The sequence below is a fragment of the Larus michahellis genome, chromosome 1 (assembly GCF_964199755.1).
Source record: "Larus michahellis chromosome 1, bLarMic1.1, whole genome shotgun sequence".
Classification (NCBI taxonomy): Eukaryota; Metazoa; Chordata; class Aves; order Charadriiformes; family Laridae; genus Larus; species Larus michahellis.
Genome location: NC_133896.1, coordinates 91,196,996 through 91,222,480, shown reverse-complemented (window position 1 = coordinate 91,222,480; position 25,485 = coordinate 91,196,996). Strand labels below are relative to the sequence as shown.

Sequence of the window (25,485 nt, the reverse complement as noted above, 5' to 3'; positions counted from 1 at the left end):
ATCAGAAATGGAAAAGATCAGCTAAGCCTCATCTTCTCCAGCTCACCTCTCTGGTAGCGTTCCACTGCAAAAATGACTCAGATGTTGAAACCTGTCCTGCTTTTACATGGAGGTACCTAATTGCGTGGAAACAGTAACTATCTGTATGCCAACAGGTGACGTACAAATTAGTAATCTAGTGCAGAGTGGAAATGCAGCAGAATGAGGACGGATGTAAATCCCAACTTGCCCTGGATGAAGGAATTATTTGCACCACGAGGAAAGAGAAGAAGCAGTGAAAATCTAGAATTATGTGATTACTACAGGAGGCAGTAATTACTTGCTAATTGGCCAGATAGGACTAGGTTTAGAGCAATGATTGTATCAGATCTCTGTGGGTTACATTACCTAAGATAGCTAAGCCTGTCTAACCACGTGCTGCTATTCAAAATGGGAAGATTTTACTCCCTACCTCTTCACCCTGGTCCTTCCCTCCTGGATGCACTGTTCCGTTGGATCTATTCCAACACATGTCAAAGCCTTCACTGAGTTCTTTCACCTCACTAAAACCTACCAGAAAAACTATCTGCTCTTTTTCTGGAAAAGTCCTCTGCCAGGGAAGTGAGTCGAGTGGAGGGGTCCAATGAACACAGAGATGGTACAAGGCAGAAGAAGAGTCAGGGATGGAAGACTGTGAAAAACAGGATGTCAGGATGTCCTCTTTTTTGTTATATCAGCCCAAGAAAGAGAAGGAGAAAAGGGGGTGGTTTGTCGCCTGGAGGGCTTCACTCAGAGTGGTCTCCACAGACTGGAGGAGTTGACTGGTAGGAGCATCATAAATTCAACAAAGACAAATATTTAACCCTGCACCTGGAATGGCAGGTGTGTTGGTACAGCCTGGGGGCCTAGTGAGCAGGAAAAGCTCTGCTTTCATGCCAGTGGGTTCTGGTGGATAGAATACTTAATATGTGCCCTTGTGGCAATGAAAGATAACCACATACTGGAACACATCAGCAAAAGCACAACCAGCCAGTTGAGGGTGGTGATTATTTCCTTCTATATGGCACTGATGAAGCCACATCTAGAAAACCCCGTACAAATGAAATGTTACAAAACTGGAGAGAGTCCAGTGGTGAGCCCCAGATGGTCTAGGGCATGGGCACAGGGAGAGGCTGCAGGAACTAGGTCTGATCAGCCTGGAAAGGAGAAGACTCAAGGGGGTTCTAACAACAGTGTCCCATCAAGGGGAAGTTGTAAAGACACAGTGAAAGAAAAAGAGGCAATAGGCACAACTTCCAACAAGGGAACTTTGTCCACATATAATGAGCAAATGCTTCCTTTTGGGGAGTTGGTTCAGCGCTGGAACAGACGCCCAGAGAGGCAGTGGGAAGTTGTCCTTGTTGTAAGCAGGAGTTTGGAGTTCAGAATTTTCTGTGCAAGACAGCAAGATCTGCACATGATACTGAATCAGTTTACCCTGGTTGGAAGCAGAAAGTATTGCATAAGAAAGGCAATGTTCTGTGTTGATGAATGCAAAGTAATGCAGTGGGGGAAGACTGATTGATACGTTAGAAAGGAATCTAATTTAACAACAGTATTTCAAGAAGGACGGTTGGATTAGTGTAGACAGCTCTAAGAAAAATGGTCTTTTTACCTTTTTCCTAATGTTGGCTGCTAAAAATATGCAAAAGCTGCATAAAAATGGTATTGTAATTCACAGTATTGCATTGCAGTATTGTAATGCCTTCCAATAGATCCATGCAATAGCCACACCTGCTTGGAACTCTGATCATCTTATCTCAAAAATATTCCGGATGAAGATGGTAAGTGCCTGACTAAGCAGAAAAGTTAATTCACATATTATGTATGAATTTGCCATAGTTTACATGTTCCACATCAACATTACAGGTAGATGCACATAGCGCACATCAAGGGAAGGCAATTTCTTCCACTTTCAAGTACATTAACCTACCTCATAGAAAGGCTTTCTTACTGGGTGATAACAGTAGCCATACAGGAAGCTAACATAAAGACATGCACTTATCTACTGAGTGCATATCTTCCGTGAATCGGCAAAACTTTAGATTGTGAAGACATCAGAGAGGGGACCTAAAAAAAACCCTTACATGAACCCAGACTGAAAAGAGCAGGCTTGTAACTTTCAGAAGGAAATGAGCAAGAAAAGACATGAAAGATAAGTTGGAGCAGGCATGATAAAAGATCATAAAATAATGAATGATTTAGCTAGACAAGAGTTTCTAGTTCCTTAATACAAGGACAAGGAGACTGACAACACAGACAAAGGAAATTCAGAACTATGAAAATGAACTATTTTTCATAGACAGTTGGATCATGGAACTTTTTAACCCAGACAGTCAATGAAGCAGAAAGTAAGGAGCCATTAAAGTGGGTATTAAACCTGTCTGGATGACTTTTGAAGAAAGGACCGCAATTAAGATGTTTCAGGATTACGCTAATTTCTAATGATTTGGAAGATCAGCAAGGGAGCTAGAGTAGACAAGGTGAAGGATAGGATATTATCTCCTGTCACCTGTCTTTGAATTTCTCATATTTTCCTCTGGAAAGAACAAAAAGGTGTGTTTTCTATGAGAGATCTCATGGTCAAATACCCATCAATAAGAGGCGGTGTTTCAAAAGAAAGATGTAGCCATTTTCCGCATTCAAGTAGAAAGTGCCTACTTTCTATATCCAAGAGAATATTCAAGCCAAATAATGTTTTAGCACAAAAAAAGTAATCCAACCCTGTGAAGTCAAGAGAGACATAAGTTGTAGCATTTTTAAGTAAGGGAACTGCCCACATGGAACTCAGGTCAATAAAATAGACGTAACTGTAAGAATAAAAGATAAAGACATTATAAGCAAGAAGTTTACAAAGAAATGTCAACCTTCTGCATCAGCTGGAACTCCATTCCCATGGTATCTGAAATGCTCTCCTGAACAAGCTTGCCCTGTGCTATTTCTCTCTGCACCAACGTTGCACTCACGCTTTGCAGTTACCGGAGACAGTTACATTTTCAGGACCTTAAGTCAGACCCTGCCAGTCCGGCAGCCTTCCTAATCACTTTATCGTCTCAATTTTCTAGACTATTTGGTTTTTACGCTTCTAATCAAGAGATGACCAAAGTAGACCATGGCAATCCCAGCAGATTGCAACAGCGTGCACTATAGTATGTGTTGCATCTTCTGTGATGGGATACCTCTATGTTTGCAGCCTTGACACTATGCTAAGTAGAGGCAAAAATCCCACCTCATGGTCCCTCTTACTTGCCGGGGACTCTTATTTCATCATTTTTCAGTCATATCCCCAGCACGCCTAGGAATAGGTTGGGTTATACAATTGATGACTTAAGATACTTCCCTTTCTCTTTCCTTCTGTACGGGTGGAATTCACATGTCACGGCAGAATTTTCAAACATCATACGAGGTTGTGGTTTTGAGGAGGATGGAAAATAATAAATTAATAAGAGGACCTGTTGTACAAAGAGAGTAGGAATGGCTCATCGCTTACCTGCATCCTTGTTCCACACAGCAAGGACTCGGAAAATGAAGGCACTAAAGGTAGCTGCAAAGAAACCTCTCCAGTAATTGCGCACAGCGAAGTAAGTGGAAGTGACCTCAATGCTGAAAAGGACGCCTAGAAAGAGTAGGAAAGGGAGCAAAGTTTAAATCAGAAGTGTGATGTTAGAAGCATGAGAGAGGCTTCTAAATAGTCTTCTAGAGCAGTGGTCTCCGCACTTCTTTGAGCATGCACCCCTACCAATAAAAGATTTTTGAGCAGGTACCCCCCAATATATGTGTATTTATTTAAAAATTATATAAAAGTACTACTGTACTAATATATTATGTACAATACAAAACATACACAAAAAATAGCAATTAAAAAAGGACAAGATAAAGATGAAATAAACAAAATTTTTATAAAAGTATTTGTTATACCTATTAATGGCACAAAATTATTTTTTTCTCACTAAAAATACTGATATTCTTTCTTTTTGAAAATTTTGGTTTAACACTTCGTGATAAAATGATTCAAAGGTCTGGTTCTGCATTCAGTTAATTTTGTTACTTGGTCTTCCTGGCGGTCATAGCTGAAAAATATATCTCACAAAGATACATAGATCCAAATGCAAGAAATGCATTGTTGGCCATGCTAACTAAATCATGATACTATTTTTTCAATCCCATTAACCACTTACGCAAAGGCTTTTGTTGAAATTTGGATAGTAATCTTCCATCTTCCCTGATGTCAATCAGTTGTTCTTGTTCTTACAAACTAATCAGAAGGTGTTGAATTTGTGTATCTTTAACAACTGCGTTCAAACCCCACTGAAACTCTTAATCTGGAAGATTTTTAAACGGTTAGAAATTTCTATTTCCGAGTATTTTAGGTCTACGTGTATGAGAGTTATTGTAGGTGACACGCTCACATTGTATTTGTCAACAAAATCACAAAATCTCCACAAGTTTCTTTTGAAAAGCAGTTAGAACATCACTTTCACCTTCACACCAAGTATGTTTATTTTTTTGAAAATAACTGCTAGGTAGCATGCTACTGACGGATGCTTGTCAGTAAACATCAGCAAATTCAGAACACTCGTCTTTTTGTAAAAAAAAAAAAAAATTGCAATTGTTCTTTAAAGTCAAAAACTCTTAAATGCTCATTGCCGTGAGACAAGCAGCAAATGCCTGGATGGTACAAAGGATTTCCATGGTCACTTCCCATCTCATTACAAAGTATTGTAAACATTCTACTGTTTCAAGGTCTTGTTTTTTATTAAATTAACCACATCGATGACATCCTGTAGCACTTTGTGCATGTCTGGCTCCCATCTCTTTGCTGCAGTAGCTTGCCTATGGACAACGCAGTGACTGAATTTCAGGTGTGGTGCTGTCTGTGTAACCTTACCACGCAATCCTTTTCTTATGCCAGTCAAAGCAGTTGCTTCACAGGCTGTTACACTTGCAAAGCTTTTCCATAAAACATTCTTATTAAAGAAGTCATTTACTCTTGAGAATATAGCTTCTCCGGCAGATCTTTCCTTTAGTGGCTCACAGAATGTAGCTCTTCATGTATTTCACAATCAACACAGACCCTAGCAAATATTGTAAACTGAGACATGTTAGAGACATCTGTACTTTCATCTGGCTGCATAGCAAGCCTCTCACACTGTGCAATTTGTACGGATACTTGTTTCTTCAAACCTCCAGCAACCAGATCTTATCCGAGGGTCCCTTCCAACCACTACCGTTCTGTGATTCTGTTGTTTTGGTTGTTTTTTTGTTTTCTACACATCTTCCAAGAGTGCTTGCTGACGTATTGCTTTCTGCGTATTATTGCAGTCATTTTTACTGTGGCAGGAGAAGAAGTGTTTCCCCAGCGGTATGTGGCTTTTTGTCTTTTTCTATGAAGAAAGAAACCTCAAAGGAGGCTTCTAAACATTTATCATGAAGTTCAGTGAAATTTTGTAAAGTACTGGATTGGATATCACGTAGCTTGAAACACTGCTGAAAAAATTGTAGAGGTTTGTCTTCGTGCTCTGAAAGCTTAGCTTTTAAATGTCTTGCTAATTCTGATGGCCTCATACCATCATTAGCTAACTTCTCAAAGCATAATATGCACTTAGGGTGAGGCTCATCGTTAACGATAGTGGATGTAAATCCATATTTAAAATAGCCTTTGATGAATTTGATTATTTTTTTTTGGCCAGCTTCTTGTCAGACCTGATTAGCTGGTCGTTGTTTGTGCCTTGTAATGTGGCTGATAAAGAGCCTGTACTAGGAGTAGGAGAGTGTCATCTCTGCCATTTTCTTGTCATTTGTCTGTGCTTGCATTATTAGTATTATCTTCAATCCATGCCCTCTTTGCAGGAATCTTTTTAAGCCACTTGTCTGTTTTGTGAGCGTTAGTTTAGTTAATATAACCCATAAATCCACTTAAGTGGGTACGTATTGATTGCAATATATTGCAATATGCTGAAAGCAAGGGAATGTGTGAGGGCACCACTGTTAACCCTCCACGTTGTGAACAGCTCTACACCCAGGACACCTCATGCACTGGATGTGGCAAGTGGCCATCATGGACTGAGTGCGGGCACCACTGCCAACGCATATACTGAATATTAGTGAAGCTTAATTTATTTTTTTTTTTTTAGATTTAAAAAAAAAATAGAAATTCCAGTATTTCCTTCCCACACACCAATGGATCATTTTACGCACCCCCTTGGGTATGCACACCCCAATTTTGAGACTACTGTTCTAGACAGTCCCCCACTTCTTGCCTCCAGAAGGCTGACAACATGTGGAAAAAAGACTGCGACAGAGATGCTGGGGAGGTTGCCAATGCTAAAGGTAAGCTTCTTGATTCAAAGTAGACGACAGATCAAGAATACGGTGCAGGAAAGGGGGAGAGAAGAAGAGGACTAGGCAGGAGAGGATTTAGGTACCTGAGAAAAAGGAAACAGAACAGCCACTTGCCTCCAAGTGGTGTCCCAAAGCAGCAGCCGACCCCCACAGCGCAACCCACAGTCAGGACATCCGTGTAATAATATGGCTGCTACTGGTGAAAGAGACAAAGAGAGACAGACAAACAGAAGAAAGAAGGAAAGAAAGCAGAGAGTGAGTAACAGAATTGGCAGGTACGGCCACATGCTGTCACCCAGCTCTGTCCACCAGTCTCAGAGTTATAGCTATATTTATCTTATTTCTCCCTTCTGGATGGCTTCAAAATATTCAAAAGACAAGACCTGGCACAAGACAGGCATGTACCTGGAATCACATCTTCAAGACACATGGAGGAGGCAGCATCTCATCTTTCATTGAAACATGCACATTTCTGTCACTGTAGAAGAGGTGTCTTGTGGAAAATACTCCAGAGGGTGGAGGGTGCATAAGTATGTTTTACTTCATTGCTTTTACTTTGGCAGGGGATGTGTCTCAAAAAACCCACCCTATGAGTCTGCGTGCGCAAGGTACATGCGTGTCCCAGGTGTCCCGTCACCCTGGCTAGGTGAGTGGGTACCAGATCACCCAGCCTCGTGCTGTCCTGGTGAAAACAGTGAAATGGAAGGGTAGAGCCTCTCCTGAGACAGTTGCGGAAGACATAGAGCTGTTGAAAGGGAGAAAATGCTCTTCTGCTCTTTCTCCAAGGTTTGGCCCTGAACTGCCTGAGGATGGTGAAAGGTGAGCAGATAGGTTTTTATTTTATTTTGTCTAAATCCTAGGTGGTGTGTAATACACCAGTGTCAAAAGCCCGTGTATTTGGTACTTCCTACTACCACGTGTTCCCAAAGTAAAGTAGCCTGTTAGATCTCCCACAAGAGTTTTGAGAAAGGGTGGTCTTGTGTTATGATAGGAATCTGAGTGGCTGGGGTGAATTCTAAGGCCAGAAGGTCATGAATTCCTGTTAACCTGAGCAGGTCTTTGATAGAGCCTCAACCAAAAGGTGTCTCAAGGCTATCTCTGCGCAACCCAACAAAAATGGGCCAGAACAATGTGTCCTTATCCATAGCTTTGTCCTAGGTAACTTCTGGGCCCTATTAGTGCCCCTGTGGCCTTAAGACATAATCATGTCCAGAGCCGGGATGGGGTTCACTTCAAAGTGGGAGGGTCATGTTATACAGCCCACCAGCACCGTGATTAACAGCTTGAAACTGAGGGTACATGCAACATGGCCAGTAGTATGGCAAGAGGTAATTGGAGTTATTTGAAGGTGCAAAGCCTGATGAGACAGTGTTGAAGAACAGTATAAGATAGAAAGACCTAGGGCAACCACTGAGAACAGCTTGTGGCATGGGGCATCTCCCAGGACCCAGCCCGGTGTCAGAGTGCTGATGCTGCGTAGCGGTGTAGGAGTAGCCAGATAGACCAAAACAAACAGACAATCAAAGAGTACCAGAGTGCACTCAGAAAAAGTAGGCTGGCCACCTTTTTCTTGTCAAGGGCTAAATTGGCTTTTCAAATCCATTTTGAGGGCTCCTCATTTATACACAGGGTGGTGTTCACCAACAACAGCACCAAGAAGTTGTACACCAAGGGCAACGTGATGTGAAGTTGCAAGCTGTATCCTGGACTAGGGTTAGCTAAAGATTACATGACTCCCAGGGAATGGAAATTACATTCGAAAATTTGATGTGAATCCATAAGAGGAACCCAACTAGGGCTACAAAAGCTGAGATAACTCTCAGTTTGTTCCTGTGCTACAATGTTATCACAGACTCACAGCATGTTTTAGTCTGGAAGGTACCTCTGAGGGCTTCCTGTCCAACTCTCTGCTCAGAGCTCGGATAACTCCAAAGCTAGATCAGGGACCTCAGGATCAAGGTGCTAGGTGAGCCCTAAGCTCCTCCAAGGGCGGACATTCCACAGCCTCTCTTGGCACCTGTGCCACCCAGAACAATCTTTGGGGCACGGGGAGGGGTTTTTTATGCATAGATAGAATTTCCCTTGTTGCAAGTTGTGCCTGTTGTCTCTTGTCTTTTCAGTGTTCTCTGAGAAGCGTTTGGCTATTTTGTCTCTCTAACATCTCCTTTAGCTACAGAAGACAGCAATTAGACCACTCCCCCTTCAGCCTTCTCTTTTCTTCTCTAGTCTCTCCTAGCGAACTATGTACAAAGTGTCGTGTGGTCTCTGAGACTATATTAATTCCAGGTACAGAGAAAGAAACAAGAACTGTAGACTGTCTTATGGAAGGGTTTTTTTTTGTTGTTGTTTTGGGATTTTTTCATCTTTTTTTACTCTTAAGAGAGGTCCCATTCTCCTATATACTGTCAATCGTTCCACCTGACTGTGGTCTAACCCTTGGTTCTGAACCTGCTTTCGCTCAAGGTTTTTGGCGGACTTACATGTTTTGCCTTGAAGTCTCAGGCTTCGGCTCAGGCTGTCTCCAACATGCTATACTGCCACATATACACAGCTCTCAGCTTCTCTCTTGCTGAACCCGATTTTCCTCCTGACACGTCTTTTCTCAAGTTATCAACTGAAGAGCTTCTAATTTGTAGCTGACAAACTATGTTGCTTCCTTTTTTTTTTTTTTTTAATAGCAAACCAGAGTAAAGATCATTATTATTGTTGACGCAAGACCACGTTGCATTTGTCAGCTAAATAATTCATCTATTTGAAGACTAACAGGAAAGTAGTGCATGGAAGAAACAAAGCGAACTTAGAAAAAAACATTGCATTTCAAAAATGCCTTAAACTTCTGGGCACGATAACCATGGGGAGAGGTTCAGGGCAGTGCATGGGGGGAAAGTTAAATAAAGGCACAAGAATGGAGAACATTTTAAGAGAAATTATTTACGAATGTATTTCCACTGTTCTAGGAAGAAGTTACCATGTACCTCTGGCACATGTGCTGTTTAAGGAAATTCCATGAATCAGAAGACTAGTACAAATGTGAGGGGACAGAGATAAATTGCCACATTTCTCCTCACAGCGGGATCATAGAAAAGTGGGAAGGGACCACTGGAGGTGTCTCCTTCAACTCCCTGCTCAGCGTTGTGCTAATTCCAAGGCTGGATCAGGTTCTTGTCCAGGTGGGTGCTGAAGATCTCCAAGGGTGGAGATTCCCTGGACCCTCTGGGCATCTATGCCTGCGCTGAACACCCTTGGGGGAGGGAAACATATTTTCCTTAGATACAGTCATAATTTCCCTTGGTGCACATTGTGCCCGTTGCCTTTTGCACTGCGTTGCTCTGAAAAGACCCTGGCTCAATCTTTGCTAAAATACACCTTTAGGTGGCTGATGACATCAGTTAGACCATCTCCCTTTAGCCTTTTCTCCTTTAGGCTGAGCAAACCCAGCTTCCTTAACTTCTCCACATATACCATTACTCCAACCTCCCAATCATCTTACTGGCCCTTCTCATCTCTCTTACGTGGGGAGCCCAAAATTTTATACACTGATATTTCTGATCTCCAGTCCACTGATGAAGAGGCCGTACAGTAGTTTCCTGTTCACATTATCACTTCCTGTCATACTTGCCATCATCTTTTGCCCTTAAATATTGCTACTCCTTACTTGAAGGTTTTTTTTAACTTCTGTTCTCTACTCGAGGCTTATTGACTTTCTGGACAGCCCTTGGTGCTCTCCAGGTTGAACAATGTCCACGGCAGGCAGGGACCGAGCAAGCTGCATCATTAGAAATCAGCACATTAACAGGTGTTACTTTTCCTCTAACCTTCTTTCACTGCCACCAGTTACATGTGAAAAGGAAGAACTTGTGTTGCTAGAGTGGAAGAGGTATCTGTGGAGAACCTTTCCTGAGAGCAGGAAATCCCACAGCAAGAGGCTAAATGAGTTGTACATTAAATGTCACATATAGGAAGACACTTGCCTCCAAGAGGAGCCCCGAAGCAACATCCAACTCCAACTGCGCAAGCCGCCACCAGGAGGTCGAACTGCCTATGCACATTCTGGAACAGAGAGTGCAGCCAGAGAAGGGCATGCTGGGGTTAGAGGGAGCAAAGCAAGGGGGTTAGGATCCAGAACAATGAAACAAAGCAACAGCCAGCAGAAGATTCAGCCACTGCTATTACAAATAGCGGGCTCTACACACTTTAGTGCAGTCTTTAGTACTGTCAGCTGGTCTTCAGCAGTGACACCTGGTCCTTATGCACAGACAGGATCTACTCGAGTAGAACAGCACCTCCCATTGTTGTGTTACACAGCCAGTTTCTGGTAAGAGCCTGTATGTAAAGCAGTTCCTACATTTAGCTATATATGCAGTTAATAGATTTTTTTTTTATACAACTAGTCAATACAGTGATCAGCCTGCAGAGGCTCTTCTGCAACAGCAAAAGCCTGGGGACAGTGTCAGTGTCTATAATTAGCAATGCTGTATAAATTTGGCTTAAAGACAAATTGATCTTCATCTGCAGCTACTTCTTTATACAGACGGTGATTACGGTGCAAAGGTATCAGCATCATGAGATTGAAAACTTGTCCAATGAATATTTCTAACCAGCCTCTGCGTAATTGGTAGGTAGCTTTGGTGGTCCTGCAGTTATTTGACTGTATATCTGGCCTCCCACTACCATTTTCTTTGGCTTGTATTTTACTGCTCTATAGCAGTACAGTGAACTTCAGTCCATATGTTTCCTCTGTGTTTTGTGGCCTACTAATACTATCCTGTGTGCCTTAGGAGTTCAGCCTGTGGAAGAGCTGTGTGCAGAGACATGTGCCTTACCTCATACACACCACAGAAGATTGACATGAACTTGCTGAGTACCGCAGCACAAATACTGGCAATATGCACAAAAGGACCCTGCAAGAGAAGAGGAGAAGGAAATCAGAGAGGGTTACCCTCTGGTTACTGACAGCCATTCAGACATTGCAGCACTCATAATTTCTCTTTGCCCATCTCAGGCAGTCCTCCAATCTTCTTTTTTTTTTCCCTCTCAAAGACTACCTGACTTCAGTTCTTTGACGTTTTCTATATCAAACCTTTCAAAGCGGAAGGAAAATGGCCAATGGAGGGTAAGTGTTGCTGGAAAGAGCAGAGCTTTAAGAGGAATGGTGGCAGAAGAAAGAAAACATTTATAGACTCTTCCACAGACAACTCCTCCTACCTCCCAGACCTACTGCACACGAAAACAGCAATATTTACCTCTTTCCCCACAGGCATGCCACTTCCAAGCCCAGCTGTGAGACCCACAACTTTGGCCACAAAAGCTTTGAGAGTGAGATATTCCTTGAGGACCACTCCCCTCATAATGGTCTTGAGTTCTGGGATTCCAGACCCTGAAAACAACAGCAGAGCAGGGGATGAAGAAAACCCGCAGGCAAATGGCATGAGAAAAACGAGACAGACAGAAACAGATCTTGCCATGCCTTCTGCCCTCACCGACAGCTTGTGGAGAGACGAGGTGGCAGAAAATGGCCGCAAACAGAATAAGAACAAGTGGGTACGTGACCCACGCCAGATACTGCAGAGGAACATTCGGGTGCAGCTCTCTGTACATCCACTTGTAGGCTGTAGACAGACAAACAAAGAAGTCGTCAGTAACCACAGCTGCTCCAAACAAGTTGGTAGACATCAAAGAATCACACAATTGCTAAACCCACCCATACCAAATCTCCCTGAGAAATAGCATCCTAAAATCCTCATTTTCTAAGACAAGCCTTGTTACATTTTGAGTACGAGTTCCCAAACAAAACAGGCATTCTGCAGGAATGGGTAAAAATGGCTTTCTGTTCTTAAACACTATTAACACCTGCACCAAAATGTGGTGTAAGGAAAGGTATGTTACATGCAGTTGTGAAGATGAATCACTGTACATGGTCTTTTCATTTGGCAGCCTGAGGGCCTTAAGTGGGTCCTGAGGGACAATAAAGTGGTCCACCAATAGCTAGCGCTCCCTCCTCTATCTCAGTCACATGAAAAAATCGTTCCCTCATAAAAAATAGCTTAAAAGGGCTGATTATGATTTGTCTTTTAGAGCAGCAGCATGAGGGGAGCTGTGCCAACTGTTAAAACAGCAGTGGTACCAGTGCTCAGCCAGGTGCAACAGCACGAGCTGCTGAGAATCCAAACTGAACTGCAGCTCCTGGGCAGGTCATCATCAGCCAGCCTGAGCTGGCTCCCCACACAGCAGGAGGCTGAGACTTGGTGGAGGGAATGAAAAAAAAAAACCCTAAAGGGCGTATAAATAACAGGGGCTCTCTGAGACTGGTAGAGTAAGCCAGATGCCTGGTAGATGGGGAAGCTCTAGAGGGAGGAACATTGGGCCGAAGGAGTATTGGGAGCTTTGAAGAACGCCAGCCCCTGGTGGACATCAGCAGCCAAAAGCGCTGAGAGGAAAGGGTTGGTGTGTGTATGCAGGCCAGGAATGGGACACTGAGGGTAAGGACAAAGGAACAGAGCAGTTAACAGAATGTGGGCAATGTTGTGCATGTGTGCATGCACCAAGATGAGCGGCAGGGGGACTGAAAGGTCCTGTAATTGTTACATCTGGGAAAGGGGAGAGGACTGCAGGAAAAATGTGGGGAAGGGATATAAGACGGTGATTAGGAGATCTTTGTGAAAAGAGCCAAAGGAGACAGCACTATGTGGCCAGGTGGCAGGAAACTGCATGGCACTGTACAAATGAAAATTGGCAAGAACAATAACGGATAAAAAGCAGAAACAGTGTCAGGGGGCATCCAAGAGACCCTTACCCTCTCCTTCCCCCATGTGCTCATTATTCCTGGGGAGGATGGGAACCAGTATGATAGGAAGGACCGTGGTACCACTTCCCTGTGCCCCTACATGTTCAAGGGAGTAGGAGGGAAAGGGAGTCAAAATAATGGTTTCTCTTTGACTCATCATACACATAGCCTTTGTTTCTGCCCACTTACTTCCAAATTTTTGCCTGCCATCCCTTTAAAGAACCTCTCCCCATTTAACCTTTTCTCTACTATGCTGCAAGTACTTCAAAATCCTCAGTCAGCAAGGAGTGAGGATGGGACACTGATGTTAGAGGAGGAGGAACATTGTCACTGGGCTTTGTAAAACATTCATGTCATTTACAGTGTGTTTTTGCAACACCTGTATGAGACCCACCCTGTAGGCTTTTCGCACTGGCATAATCCATTCCCCAGCTCACCAACGCCATGACCAGACCCAAGAGAACCAAGAAAATCCAATCCTCTCCAAGCTTCTTGGTAACATATTTCTGGATGCGTCTAGCACAGTCTGTGGAGGGAAGAGTGAACCAGAAAAACTGAGGGAACATGGATGAAGCCTGTGTCTGTCTCTCCTCTCCTATGATGAGAACTGAAGTTTATTTGGAAGCATCATGGGCTTCGTGTTGAAGGACTGTTACCCATCCCTCTCTTACACAGCTCTGCAAAACCTTATGCAGTTTCAAAAAAAAAAAAAAAAAGGGATGGGGGTGGTGGAATTTAACATCTTGTGCACTAGCAGCAAAAATCTAACACAAGAAAGTCCATTTCCTCCTGTTACAGAGAACTGTTGTGGAAAAAATTATTAACTTGGGACTGGTCTTTTTTCCAAACAGATCTTGGCTCTTCCTAAGATGAAAGCTTACATAAAAAAATATTTTTGACCCACTGTGATTCCTTTTCCTTCCTTCCCTTCTTCTCCCCAGTCACAATTTTCTTTTCTTTTTGCCTTGCTTAAATTCCATCTCTCTGGCTGGTCTACCCAATATCTGGACATAGGGCAATGAAAGATGAATTGTCCCTACCTTGACATTTGGAATAGTGATCTTCTTTGATCTCTACTTGACTGTCACGTTTCAGGGGTTTTTCGTTGTTCTTTTGGGCCTGCTTCTTATTCAGGAGTTTTGCTGCTTCCTTCTCTGCAAAGTCGGGTATCTGGTCTGTGTATTGGCCATAAAGCTAGAGGAGCAGAAAGCAAGAGAGATCAAAATGGAAAGGTAAGGCAAATGCTCCTTCACAAATAGCATTAAAGAGGAAGAGGCAGATCTACTAACAGTCCGAGGTGCAAGCCCAAATGTACCCAAGCAGAGAGACAGAGACACAGAAACACTTATACAGATGCAGCTCGTCTTTTTTTCCTTGTCTTTTCTGTTTCCCTCTTCCCGCTCTTTCCAAAATCTTTTAAATCTCCTTTTTGGGCATACAAGATATGATCACAGAATATTAATTGCTTTCTAACATCCTGAGGAAGAGCTGGCTGTGGTCTGAAGGGATTGAGCAAGCTTTCTGGAGATACAAAAGAAGGTCAAAATAATTCACATGAGGCTGCCACCCTCAGGGCTGTCTCATAGATCTCAGCAGCACTGTAGAACATCTCTGAAGGTTTCAAGAGGTATAACACTATCAAACAGGCTGCAGGAACGCCCTGCATCTGTTCCTTCTGCTGCCAAGGAATGCTTAACAGGGCACACAGCCACTGGTGGTGCCTGCAGAGGAAAAGAAGCAGCATCAGCTCAGACATACCACAGGGTACTGCACACCTCCTCCCATTATTTACCCAAATCCTCTCATATCTCCAGTTCCTCTCAATTTCCTACCTACCTAATCTAGTCTTTGTCTTCAGACGCTAATCTTGAAATGCAACTGGTTATATGCAATTCACAACTAGCTACCTGCGCTTACCAATGACATTTCAGACATGGACCTGTAGTGAACTTGGCAGTTGTACCATCTTGTCAACAATGAGATCTCAAGGGAGCCTGGAGGATCCTGGATGTGCCCCCTTGTTTGTTTATCAGATTCCCTGAAGAGCAGCTATCCTACCTCACTCTTTCAGAGTATAGGTGGGGAAGGTGCGCATTTGAGAAGCAGAGAATAAGCCTCTCCTCTTCACGTGTCCTTCAATAAACCAGATTTGGCGTTACTTGAGGTCAGGTTACCACCTGATGCGTGGCCTGTGATCTTGGCACTTCTCACCTGTGAGAAGGTGACCCTCTGCTTCCTCCCCAGCTTCTTCCCCATCTGCTTCTCTAAGATTTTCTGAGTGGCAGAAGGAGAGTGGGCAATGCTTTGATCAGCAAAATCAGACACTTCAGCTGGAGAATGACAAGACATATGAGAGATATAAAGCCATACCATGTGCTTAGGAGACATTTCAGTTTGACAGCTTCGTGTCTCCGCCTTTTGAAGTGACACAGGAGATTTCGCTCCTGTTCCCTTGAGGTCAAATAGATTCAGAGACTCACAGAAAGATTTGCACTGGAAGGCACCTCTGGAAGTTTCTAATCCAAGCCCCTGCACACAGCATGGGAACTCCAAAGCCAGATCAGGCTGCTCAAGACCTTGTCCAGGCAACTCCTAAACATTTCTAAGGGTGGAAATTCCCTAGTTTCTCCAGACATTTGTTTCATTGCTCTACCAATTCATATTTCCACATAACAAATACGACTGAAGGTCCTAAATAGTTTATTTATTTTCATATTCCTCGAGAGACACTTGAACCATGTGCATTAGCTCCCTTTGAAAACCCTAGTGTTTTTTTCACAGAACACATATCTAGGCTTTTTTAAATCATCCAATTCTTAAAATGGCTTACCTACTGTCTCTTAAATAAATTTGTGCTATCTGAATATCTGAAAGTATTCTTCCATTCATCACTGTATTGGAAGCCGACAAATTGAATGTAATTATTAACCACATGATTATCAACGCACTTTAGGCAAATTAAGGAATGCAGACATGGAATGAGGAATGGACATTCTGACCCCCATAATATGGACAGGACAGTGAAACATCAGGCTGAAGAACTTCATATATAAGGTAAGGTGTCGCATACAGAATCCAGTCCTAAATAGCAGACTGCTCCTTTTTCTCTCTCACTGTGCCTATTTCAGCCAGAAACACCAAGTACCAGCAGATTTTAGACAAATGCATCTTCACATCACCTCAGCTAATGTTTCATTGCCTTTACATAGTCATGAGGGATGGGTTTATATCAAATACAGCTTAATCCAAACTATGAACTCAAATCCGTGCCCAGTATGATGTTCAAATTAGAGTCTTCCAACTGCCCAGATGGAACAGCATGACAATATAATAGCACGAATGATAAAAGTCCTCATACGGTATCCTAGTTCACCGCTTCTATCTGGCTGGAAAATGGTGCACTCAGGATGTGGGAAAAAAGGAGTTAGTCTCCGGATGCAAAAATGAAGGTTCTGTCCTGGAGAACAAGTTAGTCTCTTAAAGAATGCCTCATATACGTGCTTTTCTTCTCCAGGACTCTGGCACTATTTAAAATGGTAGGAGATTGTGGGAGAGAGAAAGAATCCAGAAATCAGAGGATGACCTTAAAGCAAAATTAGGTTAGACAAGAAATATCCACTCTGTTAGAAGACATATAAAACTAAAAATATAACACAGGAGGACTTAGACTGTTCCTTCTTCTGATGCTCCCTCTCTAACACGAGGAACACCGGGTTTCCGAGGACCAGAAGAACTGGAGAGAATGTTAAAATATATCAATTACCACCTAAAGGGTTGAGCCAAAAAAGGTACTATCATGCCCAGCTTGGCTGAATGCTGAGTGAGAACGTGATAATGGTGCAAAACCAGCTGAAGGTATAAATACTGCTGGGGAAGGAGGGGGAAAGGGAGAGAAAGTATAACCCGGGTAAAGTTCATTTTCAGGGAGGCAGCATTTATTAATGTTTAACTGCAAACCAGCAGGGTTTGTCTTTCCAAAAAAAAGACGGGGAAGCTTCATTGCTTGAACAATGGAGGAAAAGCTGCACAGAATCTCAGGGGAAAAAATATGTACAGCACCACAATCTCAAGGCTTTTCTGGGAGCTATTTTCTGAGAGCTCGGCACTTGCATAAAATTGCCCTCATCTCACAGTGAAAAGCTATTTCCCATGCCATTCAGACTGAGCAACATGTTCTTCACAGCGTACTCCACTCCTGAAATCCCTTCCCCCAGCATTGCCAGTGCACACTGGTTTTAATCTGCTGCTCCTGGCCATTGAGGCAGCCTTGAGCTCTGCTGCTCACCCCTCCCACTCCCACCTTGTAGCCATCCTGCTGCTCCTGAAATGATCTTCCTTAGTTTTTTTTTTGTTGTTGCTGGGTTTTTTTTGTGATGGATCACAAAAGAGTAGCCATGTTTGGTGTCAAAGCTGAAACCTCACAAAACTCACTTCATAAGTAAATGTAAATGTCAGTAAAAAGTCTAGGCTCAACTGCTTAGACAGATTCAAAGAGGCACACGTGAGGGGTGGGTGCCAGCAAGAAAAGAATAGTTCTTCCTGAAGGACAGAAGGCAAAGGGGAGATCTAACAGCAGTCCCACCACCTGAAGGGAGAGGGGGGTTGGGGAGAAACATCAGAGCGATACCTCTTGGAGGGGCACAGTGAAGGACAAAAGGAAAAAGACGTAACTTGCAAGAAGGGAAAGTCTGTGCAAAAGGAGACCATGTCCGCATCCACTCCCTCTTGGGGGTAGTTCAGCACAGGAACAGGTGCCCAGAGGGGCTGGGGAATCTGCAGTCTCAGAGATGTTCAGAACGTGCCTTGACAAGGCCCTGGACAACCTGACCTAGCTTTCGAGTCAGCCCTGTTGTGAGCAGGGGCTTGGGCTAAAGACCTCCAGAGGCCTCTCTCACCTACATCTTTCTGTGAGCCTGTTATTCTGTATTACTGCATTGCCCATTTACTTATTACACATCCCTCCCACTACACCCATCTGTGTATTGCCACAAACATCCTTTCTATAGTCCTGAGTAACACAGCTTATAAATACTTCACCAGCTGTAGCTGCTTTCTCATCCAGAAAGAAAACAATACAAAACCCTACAGTGTATGAGAAAGTATATTTTTTTATCCACGTATATTACATAACCTATCATATACCTACTGTTATCTTAATCGTTCAAAATTACATATACATTACTATTATTATCCTAGTACTATTATTATCTTATTATCTATTAACCACTCTATGTTTTTTCACCATCAATTATCTGAAGGTCCCAGGCCAAAGACCAAGATTTCACTGTTCTGAGGCTTATGTAAACCAAAACAAATCACAAAGCTAGTCTGAAATAGCTTCCAACCTACATATAAAACAGAAGGCAAAAGACAAGGGCACAACAGAACAAAATCTCTCTCTGCCATGTGTTTTTTCACATGACAGTGGGGAAAGAAATCTTAATGGTTACTCTGCATGGAAATGGACGAAAACATGTGCAGAAGGTTGTTTTTCTTGCTAATAACACAAGTGTGCGTCTTTGTGCAAGGTGTACATTAGCATGCATATTTATATCTTATATGCATGTGTGTGAATGGCTAGCAAAATATTCATCTGGACAGCAAGCCTGTTTTTGCCAGAATATGCCTGCACGCAAAGTTTCATACATAAACATACAGTCACATGTGTATGTGATTGTTCATGTGAAAGTATTTCTAGGGCATATTTTTCAGTAAATCTATAAATACGGCTGTCTGCTTTTTAGATTGCAAATCTTGTTCACAAATGCCTGCTTGCTGGGAGACATTACTGCCTGAAGATATGCACAGGAATGCATTTGGTGGCCTGCTTGTTTGTGCGTGACGTTGTCTATCTACATGCATCGACCAGCACAACACTGGATCTGAGGGCAGACACACTCCGATGCCAGGTAGGAAGAGCACGGAGGTGGGTTGTGTTGCCTCCTTGTGTCATCTGTGCCTGCTTTCCAGAGTGGTTTTAGACGGGTGGGAACTAGCATATCGGGTGGATGCACGTGAACTGGGATGGTTTTGGATGTGCTTTACTGGAGAAACAGGTTGCACCCCACAGCTCCCCCCCCACGCCCCCAACTCACGTAGCACAAGGTGTGTTTCCTTTGCCCACCTCAGCTCTCCAGCCCTAGGCGTTGCTCCACTAGCACCCCACGGGGCAGGCGTCTGCCATCATCCCAGCAAAGCCGTCACCGCTCAACCAACGGCCAGCCAGGGACTCGGGCACGGCTGATGGGGGTGGGATGTCTCCAAAGGCTGAATCCCGGGGGAGCTCAGCTCCAGCTGGGCTCACGCACTTCTCCATCAAATCCCACCCCACGCTCACCCTGCCAGCGTCACTGCTGCGGCCAAACTATTGCCTGGCATTAATGTAAATAAAGCACAAACTGCTCCAGTCAGACTTCTGTCCATACACCTTCCCACTTGGGCTGCTGCTTCCAAATCATCCAGCGTGTGGGTTTGGGAAGGGTTTAGTGTAGGAGACATTTGCAAACTCTCAGATGTTTTAGGCAGTTTCGGAAGAGAAATTCCTGAATATGGCCATAGAACTGATTCTCTAATCTTTTGCAGTGTGGCATATGTAATCCTCATAGGGATGCTTATCTACTGGAAGGGATTTTCTTGGTGGCAAATGTGGCTTTACTCCTATCACTAAATCACAAGTCTTCAGGAGATGATTAATGCATCCCCTCCCTCATCCCCCAATCATTCACGGAAGTATTCATGCAAGGCAGTTTGCATTCATGTATGGAGAAACATCCACTCTGTATGAATTTCACATTCACGTGCTCTCTCCCTCCTCATTTGACTGGATCCTTCATTGCTCTAAAGCCCTCTTAAGTCAGCTTAGTCTGAGCAGAGTAGTAGGAAATAAGACACCAGGACTCTGCTATAGAACCTCCCCTTTGCAGGAGGCTGTCCTAAAAGGAGAGGTAGAGGAGATACAGAGGATAATGGAACAAGGAGCCATAACCAGAGTACATCCGTGTCCCAGATATTTTTCTAAACTGCCACTTGTATGAACTAGAGCAAGAGTCAGGTCAAGTTTAAGGGTTAGAAAATCCCTTACCTACAGCTCCCCTAAGAGTTACCAAAACCATCAATATGGTTCTGTGACCAAGAAGGGCTTTTTGATCCAAGAAAAGTCATAACAGAGCTCTGCACGACTTCCTCTGTACAGCTATGCAGATAGATACCCATCTATATACATCACTGTTCTCTTTGGTCATAGTCACCCTTCTGCTCTACTTACTATCACTATGCAGATGAAGGCAGCTGCAGTTTCTCTTTGCTGTTACAAACACATTAATGGCCTGGTTGATTTTCCCCATCCCAGCTTGCCCATTCTAACTCTCTTTGTGTCCATGGCAGGTGAAAATGACCCCTGACTCAAAATGCTGATAGCCCTCCTGGATGTAAGTACAACCGTGAAAGTCAATGCCTGACCTGGGAGTCAGCAAACGAAGGGCAGAGTTGGTAGGATTGGGAACGGACAGGGATGTGTGCTCTACCAGCACCGTTCTGGGAGCCCCAAGAGGTTATGTGATCCCAGGGAGACCTGTGCTGCCACAAATGTCCCAGTTGTCCAGCCCTACCTGTGGGTAGCTGAGGGAGTTCTCCAGGTAGTGCAGGTCGTCCCCTGTCCCCCCGGCCTCGCGTCCTGCCTCCACAGGTATCCCGTAACGGGTGCATTTCTCAAAGCAGACATAGTCGTATTGCGGTGTGCCCCCCCACAAAGCTGACTTCGATCTGGGTTTCTGCGTCATGGTCTTTGAGCTCTCCATGTCTCTACTCTTCCTCACGCTCAGTTGTAACGGAGCTGCCTCTCTGGGCCTTACCTAGAACCACCTCATGTTCTGGCCAAGAGCTTGGCCTCCACACTTTCCTCTGCTCCCTCCTTCCTTTCTTTCTCTCCTCAGACCACTCTGACTTGTCCTGTTCCTTCACTCACTTTCTCTCTGCCCCTCCTCCTCCTCTTCCTTGTGCCTCTCTCTCCCCTTCCTGCCCAAAGGCAGTGATCGCAGGGTTTAACTATATTTATAGCAACCTTCCTCTGCCACATGATTCCCCAGTGCCGTGTCTGATCTCAGCAAAAGGCACTAACTCTGACGGGATTGAATATCAGGTGTGGGCAAGAGGGGAACTCCTGAAGGAGAGGGAAGGGAGAGGGGGGAGGAGGAAAGAAGGTGGTAAGACAGAGCTAGAAGTACAGAGACAGAAAGCAGATAGGAGGAAGCAGAAATGACTATTCAGGGGATCTCTTCTTTCACACGTCCCCGTCCTGGGCAAGCCATACTTGCAGTGAGAACAAAATTCAGTGGGTTTCCTCATTTTCTTCCCAGATACCAGGCATCCAAAAGACTGATTGACAGTCATAAAGATGCCAGCGACTATGGTGAGGTAGAACAAGATAGGTACACACTCAGAGTCCCAAGACAATTTTTCTAAGTCCGTGGTCCACAAGAGAAGCAGCAAGCCCTAATGGAGAAGTCAGGCATCCCTGTAAACTGCTGAGCATTGCAGTTTAATCGCAGCCTTCCCACATACCCTTATGGGGAACACTTTACACTTTTGAAGAATGTCACCAGATTGTTCCGTGGGTATTCAATTAGTGGTATATGCAGAAATTTATTCTTCTTGATGCTCACTTTTGCACAGGCTAGAGCACTCAACAGCTTCTTCTCTCCACTCTGCCACTTGTTTCTCAGCCAGGCAAAAAAGCAATGAGCTCAGCCAACAGCAGTGAGCTACCAGCCAGTGACAGGAATGAGAAGCATGTCCCAGCAACATGGTCTAGAGACACCTCCCAGTACTGTCAGTGTGCTGAATGTAGCCATGCGTCTTTTTATGGCTATGAACCAATGAAGAGCAGTGAGTTCAAGATCCTAGAAATTATGTATAAGAAAAGAAGACCCCGCATGCCTCGAACACAGTTACTAAACAGCTGCTATTAACTCCTTCTTCCTCCTCTTGTACACTATCACCCCTCCAGAACAATGGTTTCCAAGCTTCTCACACTGCACGATAAGATATTTGCAGGCAGGATGGGGGAGATAAAGAGGCAAAACACCCTTCTTTTGGGTCCAGAACAGTAGTCTCATTATTTCATTTTGCAGACCCCTGTAAAACATTTCTCCTGGAGGCTCATTTTGCTTTTTCTCTGCCTGAATGGTTCTTGAGAGTGGGGTACAAAGAAAGTCTCCAAGAGGAAGACACGCTTGATTTCCTCCATAAACCACCTCCCCACCTCCTCCAATGTCTCTGCTAGCAATATCCATATGCATGCCCATTAGCAATAATATCCATATGGATATTGTTAGCCTATACAACACATACCTGGTGGCAGGCCAGGTGAGTTCTGAATATTTACAAAAACATATAGGCTCATCTGTTTCATTCTGACCAGCACTCACTTTACCGTCAATAAGCAATGTTTTCTGGAGGAAGACTGTGGCCCATCAGTAGGACAAAACTTGTAATGAACCCCCTTAAAGAAGAGTTTCAAGTGACCATGTCTAGGAAATCAAAGATGAATATTTGGGTACCCTCATAGATTTCCATCATAAAGACATTAACTGCTCCCAACCTACTGAGATGCTTTTGGAAGACCAATGTCACTAAGCTTTACATAAAAAAAGGTGCATAGCATATACTATATAGTGTATAAAATACAACAAACTGTATAGAATGTAAAAGTGTACATGATATATAGAAAACTTAAAGACTAACCAGAACAAGCCCCAGCAAACATCAAAGCTGTAATACAGCACAAGATCTTCAGTTACTATTACATTTACTGGAGGACAACACTCATCATAGCCACTGGAGAAAACTAATGGGAACCTTTACCCAGTGCACGCTCCTAGCTCTTGTTTTTCAAGAGGCACAAGAATACCACATCAGAAATTTCTTCAGTGTAAAAAAGAAGTCCCCACTGCCAGCTAATCAAACCCTTGCTGTCTGTCTTGTCTGATACTGTTGTGGAACTTCCATGGAAAATAGTTATATAATTATAGCTTAAAATAAGATGATCCTACCCTGAAAGGTTATTTCCAAGAACTGTTCCTTTCAGGCTCCAAACTGGCCTCAGCCTTACTCGCCTCATCACTAAAAGCATGAAGGACCCCAAGGCCAACATTCACCAAAAGGCTCTAGATGCTCCTCGAATGACAAACCTTTACTAGCCTTGTGAAGAAGACAACCCACAATAACCCTGTGCCCTCACTCATGCTTTCCATACACCTCATCCAGTGCACCAAATGGTAGACTGATAACTATACAGATGAAACTGAAGATCATTATGCACACAGTGGTACATGTGTACACTCTAAGGACTGAGCTCTAAGGACATCTCCAGCTAAGGACCCGGCATTTATCTAATTGCCAGTGGGAGAGCATTTCTCATCAAACAATCTCTCAGCCTCTGATCCCTGTACCCAGATATTGTCTACCAAGGTAAAGACTGAGAACTGAAATTCACCATTCCAGTGCATGACAAAATACATAACATCTGTAGAGATATTGGATTTATGTCACATTTTTTCCTGTGTTCTGAACACTAACCTTATCATGCTCCACAGCTTATAAATCACCCCTCTCCCTCTTTCCCCTAGGAGCAAAGTAGTTTGTCAGCTCTCTAGGCACTATTAACATCCTCTCTGTCCCACAAGGTGCCAATAATCTTTTGTCACAGCCTCACTGACACTAGTCTAGTTAAATTCAAAGAAGCCGCTCTCAACTTGTATTTGCTTTAAGATCTGCTGCTTCTATTTCAGACTCAAAGAACTTGTAGACCCACCAGCTTGTCCACTTTTTCCAGCTGGCACGGATGACCTAATGAAAGGTATTGTTCCAGCTCTACCCATTGTCTTGTCCATGTTTTAAGATCAGCAGAGTCACGAAAGTACAGAATACTGAGCACATCCTGAAAAAGATCTGCCTTTTTACACTCCTGTTGTCCAGCAGCTGCTGTGAAATCTTCCCTATCACTTTTCCTGTAATTTCCTGCCATAGTTCTTCTTTATGTATTTTCTTTATTGCTCAACTGTCCTGCTTTCTAAGGCTGAGGACACCGCAATGTAGTACTCCTGTTGTATGAGAGGTTACCAACAGGTTCAGGAGACTAGCGCAGAAGTGGAGGAAGATGTAAAAAAAGAGAAAGATGTCATAATCACCTTGCGCTAGTCACAAACACCGATGACCTGTACGTATGGCTCGACTCCTCAAGTCCACCTAAGCCTCTTGAAAGGGCTCACGAAAGTTTCTAGACTGACGCACAGCACGCAAGAGGAAAGGTATACAACTTGCTCATACACCAATTTTTTCTTTGCATATTACAGGCCCTAAAGGGACTCCAAAGTGTGTTTCTGTGGTACTTCCTTCAGGCAGGACATCTTCAAGACAGATGAAACAGCTACAGCCCAAATTAGGGTCTTAGATGAGGAAAAAGAAAGGAATAGAAATCAGAAGAACTCTCACCCAAGATTGGTTTCTTCTCCAGTCAGACATCTCTTTCTCCTTCCTCTTCCCAGTTTTCTCTCAGGTCTCCCTTTCTCTGCCTTTAATTTTTCTTCTGAATGCTTTTCAGGATGCAAAAATATAATTCCTAGCCTTCCCATCCTACTGCATTTATAGTGAGAGGTCTGATACTATGGGGGCAAGGATGATTGAAGACTCGCACTTCTCTCATGGTCCTGTCCCAGGACATTTATCACCTGAAATCCCAGTGCTGTTAATCAACAGTGACAAGCTTAATGTTGTTCCCTGTCCCCTGCCTACACAATTATCAGACATCATACAAACTTCTGAGTCTTCTCCTTATACTAGAGCTTTTTGTGTGTGTGTGTGATTTTCTAGCAGATTCATCCTAAAAGATCTAGACCACTTCACAACCTCACTGTATAGAAACCTTATGTCCCACTGCCAAAGTGCAGACTCCTCTGGAATGAAACACAACACTTATTTTTCAGCTGCCACCAGTACTGTGTACACCAGCAGTACACAGACATTATAGCAGATGGTGATACAGAGCCCTCTACCACCCCAGACTGAAAGGAGCTGAATTTGTGGAGGCAGAGTTATTGTTGCTCAGAACCTTGCATACAAAATAGAAAAGCAGACATCTAAGAATAAAGAAAAAATAACATTCTGTGCTTAAGTGGACACAGTCCAATAAGGCTGTGAAGGAGATTATATAAAAGATAGGCAATGAGACACAAGAAACTGTAAAGGTGAAAGGGAAAAAGGTAGTTCTGAAGCAGGAAGAGGAGAAAGGTGACAAAAGGAGAACTACTTAACAGTAACTAAAACTCTGAGAGATAAACACAGAG

At 43.5% G+C, this 25,485-nt stretch overlaps 1 protein-coding gene across 5 annotated transcripts in view; it reads right to left on the bottom strand.

The window, feature by feature from the left end:
• The window catches only part of CLCN1 (chloride voltage-gated channel 1), a 65,446-nt gene that overhangs the window by 19,617 nt on the left and 20,344 nt on the right, over window positions 1-25,485 (bottom strand). The window contains exons 1-8 of one of the 5 annotated variants that reach the window (XM_074591727.1): window positions 20,752-21,169; window positions 14,185-14,338; window positions 13,539-13,670; window positions 11,841-11,969; window positions 11,604-11,737; window positions 11,184-11,261; window positions 6,475-6,553; window positions 3,509-3,634 (exon numbers count right to left, since the gene is read on the bottom strand). In XM_074591727.1, coding sequence (XP_074447828.1) covers window positions 3,509-3,634; window positions 6,475-6,553; window positions 11,184-11,261; window positions 11,604-11,737; window positions 11,841-11,969; window positions 13,539-13,670; window positions 14,185-14,338; window positions 20,752-20,940 — 1,021 coding nt within the window. In that variant the 5' untranslated portion in view covers window positions 20,941-21,169. Of the gene's footprint in view, window positions 1-3,508; window positions 3,635-6,474; window positions 6,554-11,183; window positions 11,262-11,603; window positions 11,738-11,840; window positions 11,970-13,538; window positions 13,671-14,184; window positions 14,339-20,751; window positions 21,170-25,485 lie in introns of those variants that run through there. The other 4 variants (XM_074591764.1, XM_074591746.1, XM_074591737.1 and 1 more) reach the window with 4 other exon arrangements.